Genomic DNA, 23,230 nt, shown 5'->3' on the forward strand with positions numbered 1-23,230 from the left:
TTTTTCCGCGCCGTATCTTTTTTTTTTTCCCGACGCAACTTTATTGACCCGTCGCAATCCACAAAGCCCGACGTAACGTAATTTCGCGCTATGCACGTCGGGAAAATGACGTCACGAGCATGTGCACCTCATTTAAATGGGAATCGCCCCCTGGAGAAGAGGAACGCCTTGCGCCTGTCGGATTTAAGTTACACCGCTCAAAATTTCTAGGTAAGTGCTTTGTGGATCGGGCACTTAGGTAGAAATTTTGCGGCGGATGGTGATGTGGGATGTAGAATAGTGATATAGGATGGTGATGTGGGATGTAGAATAGTGATATAGGATGGTGATGTGGGATGTAGAATAGTGATATAGGATGGTGATGTGGGATAGAGAATAGGGATATAGTATAGGGATGTAGGATGTAGAATAGTGATGTAGAATAGTGATGTGGGATGTAGAATAGTGATGTGAGATGTAGAATAGTGATATAGAATAGTGATGTAGGATGTAGAATAGTGATATAGAATAGTGATGTAGGATGTAGAATAGTGATGTGGGATGTAGAATAGTGATACAGAATAGTGATGTGGGATGTAGAATAGTGATATAGAATAGTGATGTAGGATGTAGAATAGTGATATAGAATAGTGATGTAGGATAGTGATATAGAATAGTGATGTAGGATAGTGATGTAGGATAGTGATGTAGAATAGTGATGTAGGATAGTGATATAGAATAGTGATGTAGGATAGTGATGTAGGATATTGATGTAGAATAGTGATGTAGGATGTAGAATAGTGATATAGAATAGTAATGTAGGATGTAGAATAGTGATGTAGAATAGTGATGTGGGATGTAGAATAGTGATACAGAATAGTGATATGGGATGTAGAATAGTGATATAGAATAGTGATGTAGGATAGTGATATAGAATAGTGATGTAGGATAGTGATGTAGGATAGTGATGTAGAATAGTGATGTAGGATGTAGAATAGTGATATAGAATAGTGATGTAGGATGTAGAATAGTGATGTAGAATAGTGATATGGGATGTAGAATAGTGATATAGAATAGTGATGTAGGATGTAGAATAGTGATATAGAATAGTGATGTAGGATAGTGATATAGAATAGGGATATAGAATAGTGATGTAGAATAGTGATGTAGAATAGTGATGTAGGATAGTGATGTAGGATAGTGATGTAGGATAGTGATGTAGGATGGTGATGTAGGATAGTGATGTAGGATAGTGATATAGAATAGGGATATAGAATAGTGATGTAGAATAGTGATGTAGAATAGTGATGTAGGATAGTGATGTAGGATAGTGATGTAGGATGGTGATGTAGGATAGTGATGTAGGATGGTGATGTGGGATGTAGAATAGGGATGTAGAATAGTGATATAGGATGGTGATGTGGGATGTAGAATAGTGTAGGATGGTGATGTGGGATGTAGAATAGGGATGTATAGTGATATTAGATCAGTGATGTTGGGCTGACATCTGAGGTTGGTTGGATGGTGGGTAGGTAGGTTGGTTGGGTGGTGGGTAGGTAGGTTGGTGGGTAGGTTGGTTGTATTTATCAGCTGATCTCCCTCTCTGACATATTTACCTCCCTGCCTGTGTCTGTATCCAGGAAGGTGGGAGGAGGAGGAGAGTCTGGAGAAGAGATTAGTGAGAGAAGAGAGATAAGGAAACAAAGGGAAGAGAAGGAGAGATCGGTGTAGAGAGGAGGGATCTGGGCGTCTGATGACATCATCACATGTCAGTGAGGGATTAGAGGTCAGGTGACGGCACATCACACCTCTGGGCTCCGCACACATAGAAGAAGAAGAAGAAGAAGATCGCTGTACTGTATCTGTAGTCTGTCTGTCACCCATCTATAGGAAGATGCTGCCCGGCTCTGTATGGCTGGCCTCCTCCGGGCTCCTTCTATTACTGATCGGTTGTTGCTCGTCCTCGGAGGGAAGGAGGCGCAGGCTGAGCCGGGAGCCGGGGGGAATCTCCTTCGAGTATCACCGTTACCCGGAGCTCAGAGAGGCGCTGGTGGCCGTGTGGCTGCAATGTCCTTCCATCACCCGGATCTACACCATAGGACGGAGCTACGAGGGCCGGGAGATGCTGGTCATAGAAATCTCCGACAAGCCGGGAGAGCACGAGCCTGGTGAGTGTGGGCATCGTATGGAGATACACCGGGGAGGGGGCACACACCTATACCATCATATATATTATTATAAGTGTATATCCATGATGTACCGAGGTGAATGGATGGGAAATACTAGAGATAGAGATAGATAGATAGATAGATAGATAGATAGATAGATAGATAGATAGATAGATAGATAGATAGATAGATAATCTATATATATATAGAGTATTTCCCATCCATTCACCTCTGTACATCATGGATATACACATATAATTGCAATAATACATATTCCCCTCAGTGGCTGTCAGTGGATATGATGGTATATTGTCTCTGCTATATACCATCCAATACTATATACCATCCAATACTATATACCATTTATATACCATCCAATACTATCTACCATCCAATATTATCTACCATCCAATACCATTCAACACCTGAGATCATTGTTTGCTGTAGAAAGTCCCCCCTCCCCTCCCCCTCTGCAGTCCCCCTCTGTAGACACTCCCATAGAACTGACACTTCTCCATGGACGATTTCATTAATAATTTATCACATTTTAATATACAAGCTTCCCAATTTTTAGATGTGATGGCTGCATTTTTATTTATTTTTAGGCTTTCTTTCTTTTATGTTCACCTGGTGAGCTGGCCAGTAATTCTATTGTTTTTCATGCTGTCCTGCAAATGTAGCAGATAGAGGGTTTGCACAAACCATTTAAGGCTCTATGGGCCAGATTCAGGTACAATTGCGCCCGTGTAACGTAAGCCGTTTACGTTACACCGCCGCAAGTTTTCAGTTTTAGTGCCCGATCCACAAAGCACTTACCTGGAAACTTGCGGCGGTGAATCGTAAATACGTCCGGCGCAAGGCGGTCCAAATCGAATGGGTGGGTACAATTTAAATTAGGCGCGCTCCCGCGCCGGACCTACTGTGCATGCTACGTTTCGAAATTCCCGCTGTGCTTTGCGCGAACTGACATAATTTTTGCGATCGGCGACGTGCGTAGCTTACTTCCGTATTCCCGGACGTGTTACGCAAACGACGTGAAATTTTAAATTTCGACGCGGGAACGACGGCCATACTTTAGACAGCAATACGTTTGCTGTCTAAAGTTAAGGCACCAAAAACGACGACTAACTTTGCGACGGGAAACTAGACTAGCGGCGACATAGCGAACGCGAAAATCCATTGTGGATCGCCGTAACTCCTAATTTGCATACCCGACGCTGGTTTACGAAGCGAACTCCCCCCAGCGGTGGCCGTGGTACTGCATCCTAAGATCCGACAGTGTAAAACAATTACACCTGTCGGATCTTAGGGATATCTATGCGTAACTGATTCTATGAATCAGTCGCATAGATACTCTGAGAGATACGACGGAGTATCTCCTTTATGAATCTGGGCCTATGTACATTGAAGCTCCTAGGCCTGTGGTCACAGCTCTGCGTGCTGTTTGTGCTGCTCATGCATTTGAATTCATTCATTCATTTGAATGGGCTGCTGTGCCTCACAAAACGCGGGGAAAAGGTCCCTGCACCTGTCCGGATATCGCAGCCCACACGGGAAGCGTACTACAGGGTGGGTGCAGCTGCCGGATGAAGTGAGGTTCCCACAGCAGCTTCCACCCGCACAAGTTTAGGAGCTTTTGGCGTTTTTTTTTTTTTTACCAAAGCTCTTAAACGCAACTCCATAAAAGGCTGTGTGTCATGGTACACATAAGCTTTTAGGGCCAGTTCCCAACAGACGCAGTTCCGTTCAGTTCCATGTGCATTTTTTTCTGCACAAAATGCATGCACAGTGTTTTCCATGTATTCCAATGGCTCTAGTTGGCTCTAGTTTACACGGTACAGTCAGTTTCCGGTCAGTTTCCGGTGCAGAAACTGACAGCATGCTGTGAACTAGAGCCAATGGAATACATGGAAAACACTGTGCATGCATTTTGTGCAGAAAAAATGCACACAGGACTGAACGGAACTGCGTCTGGTGTGAACTGGCCCTTAGGATCATTTAGAAGCTGCTGCAATTACAGGAGGTTCAACCTCCCTCTCAGGATAGGAACGTTTTGACCACCGGCCTCAAATCACAGCGCGATTTTGCTATGTTTTGCGTTTTCTTACGACCAGTGGTCAAACGGTTATGTGTACATAAAGCCTTACACTGACTAGGGTGCTTACAATGATTAGCTTTTTTGTAAACTCAAAGGAAAAAAAAAAAGATGCTACCGTGTGAGCTGGAGTTTGGCTTTAATTTGTTAGTGTATCTAAAACTGCTAGTAACACTGCTCTTCTCCTAGATTAAAGGAGTTGTAAAGGCAGATGTTTTTTTTTTATCGTATTGCATTCTATGCATTAAGATAAAAAGCTTTCTGTGTGAAGCAGCCCACTAATACTTACCTGAGCCCCATCTCTGTCCAACGATGTCCATAAATGCCTCAGCGGTCTGGGACTCTCTCTCCTGATTGGCTGAGACACAGCAGCAGAAGCCAATCAAACTCAGTTAGCCAATCAGGAGAGATTCAGGGCTGAACAGAAGCTCTGCGTCTGAATGGACAGTCGGAGCTGCAGCTGGGCTCGGGTGCCCCCATATTAAGCTGCTTACTGTGGGAGCACTCAGCAGGAGGGAGGGGCCAGGAGCTCCAGCCAGGGACCTGAGAAAAGTAGGATCTGGGCTGCTCTGTGCAAAACCACTACACAGGGGCAGGTAAGTATAACATGTTTGTTATTTTAAAAGAAAAAAAAAAACAAGACTTTACAATCACTTTAACCACTACAGACCCAAGCCTATTTCTGAGATTTGGTATTTACAAGTTAAAAACATTTTTTTTGCTAAAAAAATTACTTAGAACCCCCAAACATTTTATATATATATATATATATATATATATATATATATATATATATATATATATATATATATATATATATATATATATATATATATATTTTTTTTTTCTAACATCCTATCATCCTAGAGAATAAAATAGAGGTCGTTGCAATACTTTCTTTCACACCGTATTTATTGGAAAAAATACACTTTTTTGAATAAAAAAATAAGACAACAGTAAAGTTAGTCCAATTTTTTTTTTCTTAGATTGTGAAAGATAATGTTAAGCCGAGTAAATTGATACCCAACACGCTTCAAAATTGCGCCCGCTCGTGGAATGGCGACAAACTTTTTCCATCTAAAATCTCCATTGGCAATGTTTACATTTTTTTACAGGTTGCATGTTTTGAGTTACAGAGGAGGTCTAGGGCTAGAATTATCGCTCTCACTCTACCGATCGCGTTAGATGTGTGGTTTGAACACCGCTTTCATATGCGGGCCCTACTCACATATGTGTTTACTTCTGCACGCGAGCTCGGCGGGACGGGACGCAATTACATTTTTTTTTTCTTATTTATTTTACCTTTTATTTTTTCACTGTTCTTTAAAAAAAAAAATGGTGTCACTTTTATTCCTATTACATGTAAACATCCCTTGTAATAGAAAAAAGCATGACAGGACCTCTTAAATATGAGATCTGGGGTCAAAAAAGACCTCAGACCTCATATTTACACTAAAGTGCAATAAAAAATAAAAAATAAATAAAATTGTCATTCTAAAAAAAATTAAAAATAAATAAATAATACAATGGCCCTTTAAGAGCTACTGTATGGGCGGAAGTGACGTCGCTTCCCCTCACTCATCTCCATGTCAGGCTAGGGACAGGTCTGGATCGCCTCCGCCGATACCGACGGCCACGTTAAGCGGCGGAGGGCACCTGAGCGAGGCAGGAGGAGGGGCCCTCTCCCGCCGCCGATAAACGTGATCTTGCGGCGAATCTGCCGCAGTCACCACTTTTATTTGAAAGAGAACCGCCGACTCTTGAAGAGGATACCGAGATTATGGTAGCTAGCTTTTTTTTAGCAGAAACTTTCCTAAACGCTAGTGTTTTTTTTTTAGCTTTTTTTTTTACCCTTTTTTTAATGGAACTGCAAATATGGTAACACTCCTAAAACGCTACTACAAAAAGCTATTACCAGCGTTTTTTATCCAGTGTGTGCATGGAGCCTTCCAATTATCTAGAGGTGCCCCCTGTGCTCCTTCTTCCAGAGTGGGGGCACTCTAATACAGGAGGTGTGTTACTGGTCAGATCACCAGGAGAAAACAGAGGGAAATAGCTAAAAGGTAGGATGGCACAGGCAGGCAAATGGGCGTACAGGTATGTCCCTTTGAATTTGCAGCCTTGCGACTGAGAGGCAGAACGGGGAGATGTCTATGTAAACAAGGCATTTCCCTGTTCTGCCTAGTGACATGACAGGGATCTACTGCTCCCTGTCATCAGAAGTAGAGATCGCTGTCATGTCAGTGGTAGCACATCCCCCCCACAGTTAGAATCACTCCCTAGGACACACTTAACCCCTTGATCGCCCCCTAGTGTTTAACCCCTTCCCTGCCAGTGTCATTTACACAGTAATCAGTGAATTTTTATAGCACTGATTGTTGTATAAATGACAATGGTCCCAAAATAGTGTCAAAAGTGTCCGATGTGTCTGTCATAATGTCGTAGTCCCGATAAAAATCGTAGATCGCCGCCATTACTAATAAAAAAAAATATATAAAAAAAAATGCCATAAATCTATCCCCTATTTTTGTAGAAGCTATAACTTTTGCGCAAACCAATCAATATACGCTTAATGCATTTTTATTTTTACCAAAAATATGTAGAAGAATACGTATCGGCCTAAACTGAAATATATTTTTTTTAATATATTTATTATAGCAAAAAGTAAAAAATATTGCTTTTTTTTTTTCAAAATTTTCGCTTTTTTCTGTTTATAGCGCAAAAAATTAAAACCGAAGAGGTGATCAAATACCACCAAAAGAAAGCTCTATTTGTGAGGAAAAAAAAGGACATTAATTTTGTTTGGGTACAATGTCGCACGACTGGAAAGCATAAGATCGTGAAAAAAAAATCACAGATCTAATGCTTACTAGCCGCAATTGCGGCTTTGTTTACTTACGGGTACCCGGGCGTGACGTCATCACATCGTGCCCGGGCCTCCGACGGTCATAGAGATGACTGGTGACCATCTGGTCACCAGTCATCTCTATGCTTCCTATTCGGCACAGGGCGATCCTTTCTCCGGGCCCCCGATGGCACGGGGGAGCCCGGAGAAGCACCGGATGGCGGTGGGAGGGGGGATGTCCCCTCCCGCCGCCTATAAGAATGATCAAGCAGCAGAACCGCCGCTATGATCGTTCTTATGGTGCACAGGATCGCCGCCGGAACACAATGATATCTGAATCCTCTAGCTGCAGGCATCATTCAGAAATTACCGCACAAAGTCCAGGACGTCATATGACGTCCACCCAGGATAGGAGATCCCCTTTGTGGACGTCATATGACGGTGTGTGTTATTGAAGTGGTTAATGTGAAAGATGATGTTATGCCACAAGAATCGTGATCTATCTTCTAAGCAAAAAAAAATGTAATTCTCATTTTAGCCAGAACCGTGCAGCTCTACACATATGTAAGGGCATTTACCTTGTAGCAAGTTTTTGGTTGTGGCATTGAGACCTAGATCTAGTATAAATGACTTTGTTTCATTTACCTTATAATACGATATTTTACTAAACCAATGCAAAGTATTTTGTATTTCTACCAGGGAAGAAGACGGATTTGTGATCATAAGAATTACATCGTCCGCAAATAAACTGAATTTGTGGGAGATTTGGCCTAGTTTGAAACCAGAAATTCGAGGATTAGATCTCATGTGGGCTGCTAGGGGTTCTATGAGTAGGTTGTAAATTATAGGTGGGAGTGGGCATTCCTGCCTAATGCCATTGCAAATTTTAAACTTGTTGTCAGAGCATGTCAGAGGAGAATATTTTCGCTGATGGGATAGTATATAGGGCAAGGATCGCCATTAATATCTTGCCTTGGAATCCAAATTTATGAAGGACCTGTTGTAAGTAGCTCATATGAATCCTGTTGATGCCTTCCAATGATAGGAGAAGAGACGGCGTTATGGAGGATTCTGCATTATGGATTAAATCAATGAGCCTTCTAGCGGCGTCAGATGCCTGGTGTCCTTTTGTGAATCCCGTTTGGTCCCGGTGAATGAGAGAGGGTAGGATATCAAGTAGGCATGATACAAAGAAAAAGAGACGCTGCTCCAGGTGCATGCCGATAACCTGATGCGGAATATCTCGTAGAGTGCCAGCCCCGGCCCGCCTCCGTGGGAAACCTGCAAGAAAAGAAATGGCTGCACATCCAGGAACTATGATTGCCCTCTACCGTTCAAAGTGACAACACCAAAGACACCAACACGAGGTCACGTAGACGTGTTTCACACAGACATCCCGTGCCTAATCATTAGAATTACTAATGATTAGGCACGGGATGTTTGTGTGAAACGCGTCTACGTGACCTCGTCTTGGTGTCTTTGGTGTTGTCACTTTGAACGGTAGAGGGCAATCGGAGTTCCTGAATGTGCAGCCATTTCTTTTCTTGCAAGTAGGCATGATGCTATAGTTTTGGTATATATTTTTATGTCTAGATTTAGAAGGGAAATTAGTCAAAAATTTTAGGGGGAGGTCCTTTCCTGGTTTTGGAAGTGTTATTATCGTTGCTTGTAGCATTTCAGATAGGAAAGAGAAAGAGGAAGCAGCGTTGTTGAAAATTGTGCTCATATGAGGGGCTAGAATGTGGGAGAATTGTTTATAGTATTCCCCCGTCAGACCAGCAGGTCCAGGAGATTTGCCTGCAGGTAGTTAAAGCGGGGGTTCCGCGGGTTTAAGTTTTTTTTTTTTAAAGGTTTCTGGCGCTCTTACCTTGTGTAGGTAATTGCTCATCTGTCCCAGTCTTGTAGCCCGCTGCAGTGGTAATCGCGAGAAAATTATATTTTATAAAATTCTAAGATGGACGTTACCATCTTTACTGTGGGCACTGTGAAGCCCAGCTCGTTCTTCTTCCGGGATGCGGCAAATGCTGACACGCTGGCGAAGTCACATGACCCGCCTGACGTCACGTGACCCGCGAGATATCGCAGGATTTCCCAGGAGACGCTTCCAGGAGACAAAGCGCTGATGGGGGATTTTGGAAAACCACGCCCACTCCCGCGGGGAATAGTGAGTGAAAGCTCACAAAAGGGCCTCGTTTCAAGGTAAGGAGGCCGATTAAAAAAAAAAAAAAAAACGAATACATAGTGTACTATGGCTGAAGTTTTTAATAAGCAGAACTTGTAAATTAGGGTGAACCTCCGCTTTAAATAAAAGATTGGATTACTTGCGTCGTGAAGGGAGCATTTAAGTAAGTTTATTTTTCATTTGTTATTTTTGGAAGGTTAATCTGATTAAAAAAGGTATTATTATCTTCTGGAGATGGTTAATGTGTGGATTGGTCATGGTTGAGATTATATAGATCACTGTAGTATGCGCTGAATGCATCAGCTATGCTTTGAGGGTCTGTTACTTTAGCTTTGGTGAGGGGGTGGTACAGGTAAGCTATCCTGGTTTTAGTGCGGTATCCTTTAATCTAAAGCTTTCCCTGCCTTGTTAGATGTGGTGTATGAAACTGCCTTTTTTTTTCGTTGCATTTTTTAAAAATGATTCCAGGAGAAGTAGCCGTACCTCCTGTCTAAGTCTACATTTTTGTCAAGTGGGATTCTTGGGGGTTAGCTTTGTCTTGTTTTTCCAGATCAGTGATCTGGGACATAAGTGAGTCTATACGCTGCGTCCTTTCCCTCTTTTGATCCCATTTGTATTAGAATACATCTGATATAGGCTTTGTGCGTGTTCCCCCCCTTTCCGGGGTCGGACACAGATGTTGTGTTTGAAAAATTCGGTCAGGTTGTTTGCAAGATCTGTAGAGTGAGGTGATTGTTACAGAAGGTAGTTATTCACCCGCCACATGTATGTTGGAGTGTATGTAGGTGCATCTGCAATGGAGATGCTGATGGGTGCATGGTCTGACCACTTCACAGTGTGGATATCAGAGGATTGGGTTTTTTGTAAAAGCCATTTGTCAGCCAAAAAGAGGTCTATGCGAGAGTATGATTTATGCACTGGTGAGAAATATGTATAGTCCCATGGTATAGAACCATGGTGACATCTCCAGACATCATAGAGTTCTTGTGTAAAGATACATTTTTGCTGAGGAGATTCTTTCCTTTTGGTTGTAGATGTTGAGTCTTGGTGTGTGTCGGGTACAAGGTTAAAGTCTCCGCAAATAATGAGGTGGCTTTGCTGAATAGGCTTGAGTGAGCACATGACTTTGTAGACTTTGGTGGTCATTAGGGGCGTATATATTGAGTAAAGTGTATTTGTCGTTGTTGATAGAGCAGATTAGTATTGCGTACCGTCTGTTGGGGTCCAGGACTGAGTGATGAAGTTGGAAGGCAATGGAGTCTCTTATTGCAATTATCACTCCACGTTTTTTTGGCGGAGAAAGAGGCTCAGTAGATGTGCGGGAAGTTTTTGTTCAAGCATTTGGGTAAAACTGTGGAGGAGAAATGTGTCTCCTGTACACATAGTATATCGCATTTGGGAGAATGGCATTTTGCGGGATGGTTGAAACCCTGTGCATTAATAGATAATATAATAATCGCCATTTTTACGGTGTAGGGTGGTGTATGTGTGAGGCTTGGTCACTCACTGTTTGATAACGGAGCAATAAGAAGGTCAGTTGTTAGATGGAAATTGTCGTCAGAGATGAGGAGGTCTTGGCTGTAAGTTCCCAAGGTTCTATGCTCTCAAAGCTGAAATGCTGTAACATAAATCTATATAACAAGTAAAAGTGAAGTGAAAATTGCTGTGCAATGTTAAGTTAACGCAGTGTGGAGTGCAGTGGAGAGAATAGTCTGAAATCAGCAAATCCACTTTAGGGGTAAACAGTCAAGTAGAACAAGTTGTGTGAGCCTGAGGCCAGAGAGAACATTCCTGTCTGAGTTGCAAACCCTTTTGGTAGTGGAGTCATCCTTACTTGCCATGTTTGTTATCGTGTATTTTTTACGCTGTGGTAGCGAGCGTTTTGGAACTGAGAATGGATTGTTGTCCTGTGGAGGATCGACAATAATTCCCCATCTGTAGAGTAATTTTAATTCCTCCATTAAGGGTGAAAATGGTGTGAGGTGCCATTTTTGGTAACTAGTACGGTCGCAGGATAACTCCACTTGTATTGGATCTTGTGGTTATTCATGGCTTCTGTCACCGGATTTAGTTGTCGCCGCAATTAAAGGGTATATTTGGAGAGGTCAGGGAAAAGTTGTATACTGTCAAATGGACCTGGGAGAGCGGAGGCTTTGTGCCTGGCTGCCATTAAGAGTTTTTCCTTAGCGTGGAAAAAATGCACTCTAATTAGCACATCTCTGGCCACAGATGGGGTGGTTTGGTTATTCTGTGGATCCCGTCTATAGTAATCTCAATCAGTGTAGCGTCAAGTAGAATAGCAGACATGAGGTCTTGTGCATATTGATGGAGAGCAGTTGGTGGAACTGATTTGAAGACCCTCCTTAATTTGACATTACGACGAGACCTGTCCTGTAGGTTTGCCAATTTAGATTTGATCCAGTGCTGTTTGTCTTTCACATCCACTAGATCATTGATAGTGGTGGTGCTGTCCTCCATTTTATTTTCAATGTATGTGATTCTGTCTTCCATGTTATGTATGTTGGTGGAGAATTTATAGATTAAGGAGGTGAGATCTGTCATTAGTGATAGGAGCATGTCCTTTAAGGTTGTGTCCAAGACATGCTGTCCTGTGGTAGGGAATGCTGCCATAGAAGATTGCTAGGCCTGATTGGACTGTAGAGGGTTAAAAAGCTGGGCCTCTGTGTGTGTGTGGATGACGGAGGTGTATCCATCCGCATCTTAGCCTTTGCAGGGCTGCCTGGATTGGGACTGCCTTCTGCCTGGTCTCTGGGGGAAGATAAGGGTGGGATAATGCTTGTATTGTAGGGGATGCTCTGCTTGTGGCGGCCCCGGTAGTGCCATTTTGTTTTCCACTAACCTGGCTTCAGGAAGGAGGCCGTGAGTTTTTTCGGCCTGTATTCCCCCTTCCTTTTGCTGGACATCATTCTCCGGGTCTCCTGTGGTGTGTGGGATGTGGATGGCGTTGTTTGAGCTGCAGATGAAGGTCTCTGTCGCTCTGTGGTTCTCTCTGGTCTGCGAAGCACTCGGTCTAAGCGGCCATTCCTGGGCTCCGTCAATCCACCCCCCCCCCACAATTAGATTTAGATAGTCCAATGTTCAACAGTGACAACTCTTTTTAAATAAAGAATTATATGGATACAAAATGTTAAAGTCCCAGGTAGCCATGTTTTTGCGCAGCTTTAAAGAAAAACATTTTTTGGGGGGTTTTGTATAGATAGTGGAAGATTTAGACACTTTCCAAAATTGTATTGTGGTGCGTACCCTGCTGAGGAGATTTGCCCCTCTATTTGTCCTGGTTAACAATGTCACTTAGAAATTACGGGGAAAAATTGAATTTTAGAGTTGGCAAGAAGGGGTGAGACATCTTCTACTTGTGACAAATGTGCTGGTGGGGAATTCCTCTCATTTTGGGGGTATTTCCTCTCACTTCCTGTTTTCCCTAGTATTACATAGAGAGCAACAAATAACTTGATAGGGGTTTTAATGCAGAAAAAAGGTTATAGCTTTACACCTTAACCTGCTGCACAGTAGTAATTATTTTCGGGCGATGATTAGTTGCAATTTCATTTTTTTTTAATTCCCTGGAACTTGAATAAGAGCATTTGATGGATAGGCTATGATTTCCCATGGGGGTTGCAATCGCATGTTCCACAGTAAACAGGAGGCTGGCTTTTCTGCTGTGGCTATGGAGACCAGGATACTGACTGGCCATAAAGGGGGCTGGGAGGGATACATTTATTTGTTGTTAGAAATCACAGACGTATCCTTTAAAGCTGTCAGTAATCATATGCATAGTGAGACTTGCTAGCCACAGTACACTCATTTAGAGAATGCACTAAGAATTTCACATACTGTTACAATTGCTTTAACATGTTTGAATAAACCTGTTTAGGTCAAGGCATGCTAGGGAGAACATGACTATGTATTTTTAATTAGCAAACCATTAAAATGCATTTTAAGCAATATTTTGATTTATATTATTAAAAACATAATAAGTTGTACAGAAATGTACTTTTAATTCCTATGGATTGCTTTGTTTGCCAATCTTCTACTCTAAGCATGTTATAACCACATCAATACCAGGCACTTTCGCCCCCTTTCCTTCCCAGACCAATTTTCAGCTTTCAGCACTCTCGCACTTTCAATGACAAATGCGCGGTCATGCTACACTGTACCCCAATGACATTTTTATCATTTTGTTCGCACAAATAGAGATTTCTTTTGGTGGTATTTATTTATGACTCTGTTTTAAATTTTTTGCGGAAATTTGGAAAAATAAATATTTTCATTATTCTATTTTAAAATAAATCCAATAAAATCTAATTTTCTCATAAATTGAATGCCAAAAAAAATTCTGCTACATGTTTTTGGTAAATAAATTCCCGTTAAGTGTATAATAATTGGTTTGTGTGATCGCGGACATATATACGCAAATGATCATGTACAGATGTGCGCAGGTGATCACGGACATATGTGTCCAAATGATCATTGGGACATGTGATTTTACTGTTACATATGTGGGGGACATGTGTTTTTACTCATGTGGGGACATGTTTTTTTACTATGTGGGGACATGTGTTTTGGGGGACGTGTGTTTACTGTGTGTGTTTTACATTGTGGGGACACTAGGCTGGTGATTAGTGAGTAAAAAACAGCTCATACTCACTGATCACCAGCCGGGCTGCAGCGATCCGCTCTCCTCTCCTCACCGACAACTTCTGTGTGAGGAGAGGAGAGCCAATTACCTAGCAACCGGCTCTGTGTTTACATCACACGATGGCTGTGATTGGACACGGCCGTCATGTGATCAGGAGGGTCAATCACAGAGCCCCCCTGCTGATCTGAGATGCACCGTGTCCGGGTGACACAAGTGCATCGGGATCGCGCCGCTGCGCGGTAACGCGTGCACGATCCCCCTCCTTCTGAGGGACGTTCCTGAACATCCACATATATGCCGTATATATGCAGTGGCCGGGTGGGAAGTAGATACAAATTGTTAAAATAATAATAGAATGGATTGAATTTATTAAAACCGGAGCAGCCAGAATCTGGAGCAGCTGTGCATGGCCACCAATCAGCTTTTATCTTTCAGTTCAAACTGAATAATCACAATAGAAGCTTATTGGTTGCCACGTGCTGATTTTGACTGCTCCAGTTTTAAAAAAAATGTCCCCAATTCTTTTTTCATGGGTCATTACAACTATTGGCTTTGATTTTTAGATGTTTTAGATGCATACTGTATACTAACATCCATTTTGGACCCCTTTTCACAGTCTTTAGGTACTGATAGTTGAAGCACAGGATTTTTGCAGAGCAGATAGTGTCAGAGAAGAAGAGATGTCTGTGGGGTTGGATCCTGTCCATGTATCCTGGGGATGCTTTGCTTTTCTCATACTATGCAAAAACATGTGTCATTCTTCGTTTGTCCTGGTATGTCTGCATGAGTAAAGTCAGGCACCTCATCTAATAAGCAACTTTTCAGGCATGGGCTGATGTGAAAATCTGCAGAATGGTAGTACAGTGAGGGAAAAAGTATTTGATCCCCTGCTTGTACGTTTTCCCACTGACAAATAATTGCTCAGTCTATAAATTTTAATGGTAGGGTTAATAGCGAGAGGCAGAATAACAACAAAAATATAAAAAAAAAAGCATTTAAAAAAGTTATAAATTGATTTGCATTTCAAGGAGGGAAATAAGTATTTGACCCCTTCGCTAAACATGACTTAGTACTTGGTGGCAATACCCTTGTTGGTAATAACAGAGGTCAGACGTTTCTTCTAGCTGACCACCAGGTTTGCACACATCTCAGGAGGGATTTTGTCCCACTCCTCTTTGCAGATCCTCTGCAAGTCTTTAAAGTGGATGTAAAGCCACTCTCATCCTTTCTAAACTACTACAATAGTGCTGATCTATAAGGATATAGATGCCTCCTGCATGTATCCTTACCTGTCAAATGTCTCCCCTCTGTCTGTTCTAAGAACTGAAAAACTGCAGATTCTGTGGGTGGGTCTGTTGTCTGGAGCTCGGTGGGTGGAGTTGTGATGTCAGTAGACTCCCGGCCCTCCTCTACACTCCCCTTGTCAACATGCATTTTTTCCTGTGCATTCCTTTTACTAAATTCTGCTATGATCACTAACATCCAGTCAAAATCCAGAAAAGTAACCACATGACTTCAGAAGAGTAGTGTGGTTGGGAATTAAAACATAATACCTGTCTCCAGGCTAGGGCATGAGATATGTAAATAACCTGTCACTTACAGCAAGGGGGCGGAACGGACTAAGGTTTTTCTCTGTAAGTCCGTTTTATTTCACTGAACAATAAAAGAGGATTGCTCAGAGCTGGATTAACTCTGTGGCAAGACTGGGCACAGATGATAGGAAATCTTATACTCTACATTGTGAAATAAAAAAAAAAATCGGGTTTACATCCACTTTAAGGTCTCGAAGCTGACGTTTGGTAACTCGAACCTTCAGCTCCCTCCACATATTTTCTATCGGATTAAGGTCTGGAGATTGGCTAGGCCACTCCAAGACCCTAATGTGATTCTTCTTGAGCCACGCCTTTGTTACCTTGGCCGTGTTTTTTGTGTCATTGTCATGCTGGAATACCCATCCACAACTCGTTTTTAATGCCCTGGCTGAAGGAAGGAGGTTCTTACCTAAGATTTGACGTACATGGCCCCATCCATCGTCCCTTTGTTGGGGTGAAGTTGTCCTGTCCCCTTAGCAGAAAAACACCTCCAAAGCATAATGCTTACACCTCCATGTTTGACGGTAGGGATTGTGTTCTTGGGGTCATAGACAGCATTCAGCATCCTCCAAACACGTCGAGTTGAGTTGATTCCAAAGAGCTTGATTTTGGTCTCATCTATCCACAACACTTTCAGACAGTTCTCCTCTGAATCGTTCAGATGTTCATTAGGAAACTTCAGACGGCCCTGTACATTATTATTATTATTATTATTATACAGGATTTATATCGCACCAACAGTTTGCGCATTGCTTTACAATATAAAAGGGAGACAATACAGTTATAATACAATAACATACAAGAGGATTAAGAGGGCCCTGCTTAGAAGAGCTTACAATCTAATATATGTGCTTTCTTAAGCAGGGGGACCTTGCGGGCGCTGCAGGATATTAGTCTTTCAGTCCTTTGAACACCTTTACACTTGTCTGTAATTTACTAGTTTTCAATACACCCAATTCTGATGAAGCGGATGATCCTCAAAACGCATTGACCTTCTTTGAAGATTTAATGCGCTTATCTTTGAAATGTATTTCACAGACAACAACATGTCTTTTTATATTGTATGAAATAATAAACAAAAATAATTTTTTGAAAAATTGTATGATATAGTAAAATAATTTTTCTTTTTGCATGGTAAGTGTGTGCACTGGTGTATATTCAAAGTCCCAAAATACTCTCTGTCCTTTTGCCTCTTAAGAACACAGATCAGATATAATTTCTTGGCTTCCAGGAATCAGGGGATCTGACTGCACTGCACAGAGCAGAGAGCTGAGTGTAATCTGATATCTGAGTGGAGGGAATGGGCACCTCCTCCTCTACACAACCTCACTAGGAAATAGGCCCATTTGAGGCTGTCAATCATGTGCTGGAGGTATGGGGCAGAACTTATCATGGATTGCCTGGTGCCAGAATTGGCGCATGCAGATTGCAGAGGAAGGAGAGAGCAGCCAGTATCCACGTTAGGCACCGTGGGTTGAGGCAGGTACACATTATATGAGGATATGCTTTTCAAAGGGTTACAACCACTTTATATTGGTGTACACAGTGGTGTTTTACAAAAGCTTTACTTACTACGTATTGAAGAATTCACAAATTATAATAACTAAGAAGTCTTAGGCCCCATGCACACGAGACGCTGCTAAACTCGAGTTCAGAGGCATTTGGGCATTTTTTTCAACTGCCCCTGAACACATTTAATGTTATCCTATGTGTCCATGCACACGATCACGTTTTTTGGCGTTTCAAAGCAGTTGGGTTTAGGGCCGTTTTTCCAAACCCAAAATTTTGGGTTCAGAAGCTTTCAGCTTTTGCGTTTTAGACGCAAATCGCGGCAAAACGCGGCAAAACACGGCACAAATAGTTTGATTCTGAGCTTGGGGAGGGTCTACAGTGTTTTGGGGATAAACGCTGACAGACGCAAATCGCGGTAAAACGCCGCAAATCGCGGCAATTCGCGGCAAAAACGGGCGTTTTAAATGCCGGTTTTTGCCTTTGAAAAGCTGAGATTAGAGGCGTTTGTAATAGCGTCTCGTGTGCATGGGGCCTTAAACAGAAGATTAATTCTCTCATTCGCTGGCTGTAATGTAGTGCCAGGAGCAGTAAAGCGGAACCTGTACTCCCTCACTGTAAGTGACATCATATCCGGTGATCGGGAATAAAGCCTTTTATTTAACTAATGGAATTGGCTATAGGGTACCTGACTTTACACATTGCTTTACTTCATGGTCTCTGTACACTGTTTTATTGAATATCCCACATATCCATCAAGCAGCACACCTCTGCAGTAAGCACCGGACTCTATACATTACTGGTATAACATCCTCTTAAAGAGATCACCATATATTTATTTTTATTTATTTTTTGTAAAACAACTAAATGTTCCTGTTATTTTTAACAATTTCTCAAAAAAATAGATTTATTTAAAAAAAAAAACTACAAGATTTATGGCAGATATTATGTATTTGAAACAATGTATCTCATGTCAAAAAACATTTAATAAAATGTATTTTTTAATCCTACCATGTTTATTGTTTACATACAGACAGGCAAAATCAGGACACGAGAATTAGGAAATAGAACTAGGTAATGAAAACATGATTTGGGGCAGTCACATAACTGAAACAAAAGATACAATAATTAGAAAAGCAATCGATACAGTGACTACTGACAGATGTGATTGATCCTCTGGATTATCTTCCGTTAGGGGCAGGCAGGGTATGGATGTTCTGTCATTATTGGTATTGTGATTTCTATTTCATAGATAGGCACATCTTTCAGACTCGTGGTCACTGGGGGTCTATCCCCCCCCCCCTAACTGATCTAATGGAAACATCACAGCAATGAGTTTTGCTGAAATGTTATGTTGGATATAAACAGTTGGATAAAACTACCCGCCAACATGTGAACATGCAGAACAGCAGATTTGTAAACAATGTTTTTAACTACCTCAATACCGCACGCCATCATATGACATCCTGGTATTGAGGTGGGGGTATCTGAATGATGGGTGCAGCTACAGGCATCATTCAGATACCCTTCTATTCAGCCGGCGATTCTGCGCACCATAAGCAGTTCCGCCGCTTGATCGTTCTTATAGGCGGCATGAGGAGATAACCCCCCCTTCTGCCGCCATCTGGTGCTTCTCCGGGCTCTCCCATGCCATGAGGGACCCGGAGAACGAATCGGCCGGCGCCGACTCTTGACGATAGAGATCTCATGCTTTCAGCCGCGATTGCGGCTTTGTTTACCTCCGTCGGTCATAGAGATGACCGGTGACCATTTGGTCACCGGTCATCTCTATGACCGACGGAGGTAAACAAAGCCGCAATCGCGGCTGAAAGCATGAGATCGGTGATTTTTTTTTCACGATCTCATGTTTTCAAGCCTGGAGGAGAGATGTGGCGTCTTATTGACCCCGCCTCTCTCCATAAAGAGGACCTGTCACAGTGATTCCTATTACAAGGGATGTTTACATTCCTTGTAATAGGAATAAAAATGTGTAAAAAAAAAAAAAATTAAGTAAAAATAAAAATTTAAAACGCCCCTGTCCCCGGTAGCTCACGCTCAGAAGCGAACACACACCTAAGTCCCGGCCACATATGTAAACGCCGTTTAAACCACACATGTGAGATATCGCCGCGTGCGTTAGAGCGCATGCAACAATTCTAGCACTAGACCTTCTCTGTAACTTGAAACTGGTAATCTGTAAAAAAAAAAAATGAAAGCGTCACCTATGGAGATTTTTAAGTACCGAAGTTTGGCGCCATTCCATGAGTGTGCGCAATTTTCAAGCGTGACAAGTTAGGTATCTATTTACTCGACGTAACATTATCTTTTACATTATACAGAAAAATTCAGCTAACTTTACTGTTTTGTTATTTTTAAATTCATGAAACCATTATTTTTCCAAAAAAAGGCGTTTGAAAAATTATTGCGCAAATACTGTGTGAGATAAAAAGTGACAATGACCGCCACTTTATTCCCTAAGGTGTCTGCTAAAAATATATATATATATAATGTTTGGGGGTTCTGAGTAATTTTCTAGCAAAAAATTATGATTTTTACATGAAGGAGAGAAGTGCCAGAATAGGCACGGTATTGAGGTGGTTAAATGAAAGATTTATTCATAGTCAGTATTTGTCTTTCCCAAAAATATTGCAAATTTATTCATTGCACATGCAGGGGTGCATTCTTCAAGTACAGGATGGATATTCAATTTAAACGTTCTATTATCTTAGGATGAAAACATATAGATGAAAAGGTTATACGTGAAAAACACCCAAAGGGGTTGATTTACTAAAGGCAAATAGACTGTTCACATTGCAAAGTGCAGTTGCCCTCTGCATGTGCAGTTGCTCCAGAGCTTAGTAACTGAGGTAATCCTTTATTTTGCAAAGCGTACCTAATAACGTGCAAGGGAAAAAAAACTGCAGGTTTACTGGCACATGATTAAATGATGAAAGTCAGCAGAGCTTCTGCTCATTTACTAAGCTCTGGAGCAACTGCACTTGCAGGGCTCAACTGCACTTTGCAAAGTGCACAGTCTATTTTCCTTTAGTAAATCAACCCCAAAGAGTCCAGCTCCATAAACTTTCACCTTTGAACATTTATGAAAAAAACACTACATTGCCGGGATAAAAAAATAAAAATAAAATCACCAGTGGATTCCCAAATGCTACTTATATGGCACTATAAGCTTATAAGCCTAAAGTTCCATCTGTTAGCTAGTCTAAAGCCTCGTACACACAAAGAGAATATCAGACGAATGATCAATTATTATTTCTTTTTTGCAGGCCCGTACACGCGATCGGATTTCCCGACAACAAATGTGTGATGCCAGGGTTTTGTCACATAATCCGACCGTTTGTATGCTCCATCGGACAATTGTTGCCGGATTTTCCGATAACAAATGTTTTATAGCATGCTTTAAAACTGTCTGACAACAAATGTGTGATGTCGGATTATTATTAAGTCCGTCGGAAAAAAATCCAAAGTACAAACACACATGCTCTGAACCAATGCTAACCACAGCACAACATTAGCAGAAGTTGCCCAAAGAGGATCGCTAAAGAGCTGAAAAACCACGTTGTTTTGTGTATGTTGGCTGAAAAGTTCTGTATGCAGAACAAGTTCACGGCCAACGCCCTTCACACAGAATTCCACGGCTTTGTCTGGCGGAAATCCGATCGTGTGTATGAGGCTTTAGTCTCATATCGAAAAAAAAGAGGTTACTCGACTAAAGCCTCAGGCCTCGTACACACGACGAGTTTCTCGGCAAAAACCAGCAAGAAACTTGCTGGGATTTTTTTTTTTTGCCGAGGAAACCGGTCGTGTGTACATTTTTCGACGAGGAAACTGTCGAGGATCCCGTTGAGCCAAAAAGAGAGCATGTCTTCTTTTTCCTCGACGGGAACGGAGAAACTTGCCTTGTCGAGTTCCTCGACAGCCAAACAAGGAACTCGACGAGGAAAACTATGCGTTTCGCCCGTCGAGTTCCTCGGTCGTGTGTACAAGGCTTCATACACACGATCGGATTTCCGTCTGAAAAATCCGTGGAATATTGTCCGAAGGGACAACTTGTTCTGCATACAAACGGCAGAACTTTTTCAGCCAACATACACAAAACTATGTGTTTTTTCAGCTCTTTAGCGCCACCCTTGGGCAACTTCTGCTAATGTTGTGCTATGGTTAGCATTGGTTCGGAGCATGCGTGTTTGCACTTTGGATTTTTTTCTGACGGACTTATGTTGTCAAACAATTTTAAAGCATGCTATCCAACATTTGTTGTCGGAAAATCCGACAACACTTGTCTTATGGAGCATACAAAAGGTCGGATTATCCGACAAAACCCTGCCATCCCACATTTGTTGTCGGAAAATCCGATCGTGTGTGCAGGCCTTTACAAAAATTCTCGTAGGATAGAATACAACTACAGAAGTGATGTATTGTGTTGTATTGTAGTTCCTTTCTGAGCATGCGTAGTATTGCTCTTCAATTTTTTTTTTTTCCAGACGAAAACTGTACTGATTAAAAGAAAATTGTACAATCTGAAAACACTGTCGTATTTGTCCCTTCGGATTATTTCAGAAGAACTGTCATGATCGGCTCTCCAAAGCTGTGTACCAATGATCAGATTATTGTACGATCACTTCGAAAGTGGTATTTTTCATCCAATTTTCTGATCGTGTATACTAGGCTAAAAGCAAAACTAGGATTAAAAATAAAATAAAAAATGAATAGCCCATTAACCTCCCTGGCGGTAAACCCGAGCGTGACTCGGGGTTGATTTTTTATGCTAGGATCGGTAACCCTGAGTCACGCTCGGGGTGGACGTGCAGAGTGTGCAGCGGCGCGGCTTACCTTCTCGCTGGATCCACAGGCAAGTTACTCACCTTGTCCCTGGATCCAGCGATGCCACCCCGCTGTGTGAGCGAGCGGGACCTCCTCGCTCGATTCACAGTCTCCGTGTGCCGCCGATCTCTGTTCCCTGCGACGTTACGACGCACGGGAGCGGAGAACGGCGCCAAATTCAAAAAAGTAAACAAACACTTTACATACAGTATACTGTAATCTTATAGATTACAGTACTGTATGTAAAAAATACACACCCCCCTTGTCCCTAGTGGTCTGCCCAGTGTCCTGCATGTTCTTTTATAAAAAATAAAAAATGTCATTTCTGCCTAAAAACTGTAGATTGTCCAAAAGTGTCCCTTTATGTCAAAAATGGTTTTAGATCAGCTAGAAAACAGCGATAATAAATTATAATCACTTGCAGAAATGTGCGATAGCGATTTGTGGGGAAATTCATCATAAAAAAAAAAAAATAATGACAGCGACAATTCTGCAACTGAGCAAATTTCAGTGATTTTGAGTTGATTACATTATTGAATAATTTTTATTTTAATTATATTATTACTTGCTATAATTATTTATTATATTATAATTTAAAATTTTGTTTTTAAAAAAATGTCATACCCGGGATGCCTATTAGAATCTTGTTTGGTCAGATTTAAGTGAGTTATTTCTAAAAATTACAGGCCTACAGTATAAAACACCAAATTTCCTTGCAAATAATGGTACCGCTTTCAGCATGTTTTTTCAGACAGAATCATACCGCCAGGGAGGTTAAAAAGATAAAATACCAAAACCAGCTTTTGCTGCAATATTTAGCCCCAGTCCAAAGATTTCCCTTGCTATATTTTTTTTCTGCTGCTAGATGTCCTCAGTCTGATGGCCAACGTCATTCAACTCACTTCCTCTGAGCCTAAGTTGCCTTGGACCTTTCCCAGCCTGTGGGTGTTCAGTGAAAGCTTTCTCCTCCGATACTGATTGGCTCATTTTGAATGAATGAATGAATGAAAAACTTATATAGCGCGGCACATGCGAACTGAATCGCCTCTGGGCTGAATTTTACCCCGTCTTACCCTCACACTCCAGCCCTGCAATACAAGGACTGCAAGAGGATGATACCAGATTAGGATGATGGCCCTACTAGAACTTGCAAAATACAAGTCAGCCCTAGCATTTCTTTCCTGGTACACATGCACCCTCCCCAAAAAAACAAAAACTCTAGCAATACACACTAAACTGAGCATGTGCAGAGTGACTCCACAGGCTCGGTCTTATCAGGAGATGGACTGGGGACAGTGGGAGAAGGGGAGAATCATAGAAGACAGGATCAAACAGCCTTTTTACACAATGCAGAGGAT

The 23,230-nt window shown here is 41.8% G+C and overlaps 1 protein-coding gene across 1 annotated transcript in view; it reads left to right on the forward strand.

Annotated features, from left to right (window-relative positions):
• The first annotated feature begins 1,666 nt into the window (after window positions 1-1,666).
• CPE (carboxypeptidase E) overlaps window positions 1,667-23,230 on the forward strand; it is an 81,362-nt gene continuing 59,798 nt past the window's right edge. Inside the window, exon 1 of the mRNA XM_040332840.1 lies at window positions 1,667-2,147. Coding sequence (XP_040188774.1) covers window positions 1,874-2,147 — 274 coding nt within the window. The 5' untranslated portion in view covers window positions 1,667-1,873. The remainder of the gene's footprint in view (window positions 2,148-23,230) is intronic.

The sequence above is a fragment of the Rana temporaria genome, chromosome 1 (genome assembly GCF_905171775.1).
Source record: "Rana temporaria chromosome 1, aRanTem1.1, whole genome shotgun sequence".
Lineage (NCBI taxonomy): Eukaryota > Metazoa > Chordata > Amphibia > Anura > Ranidae > Rana > Rana temporaria.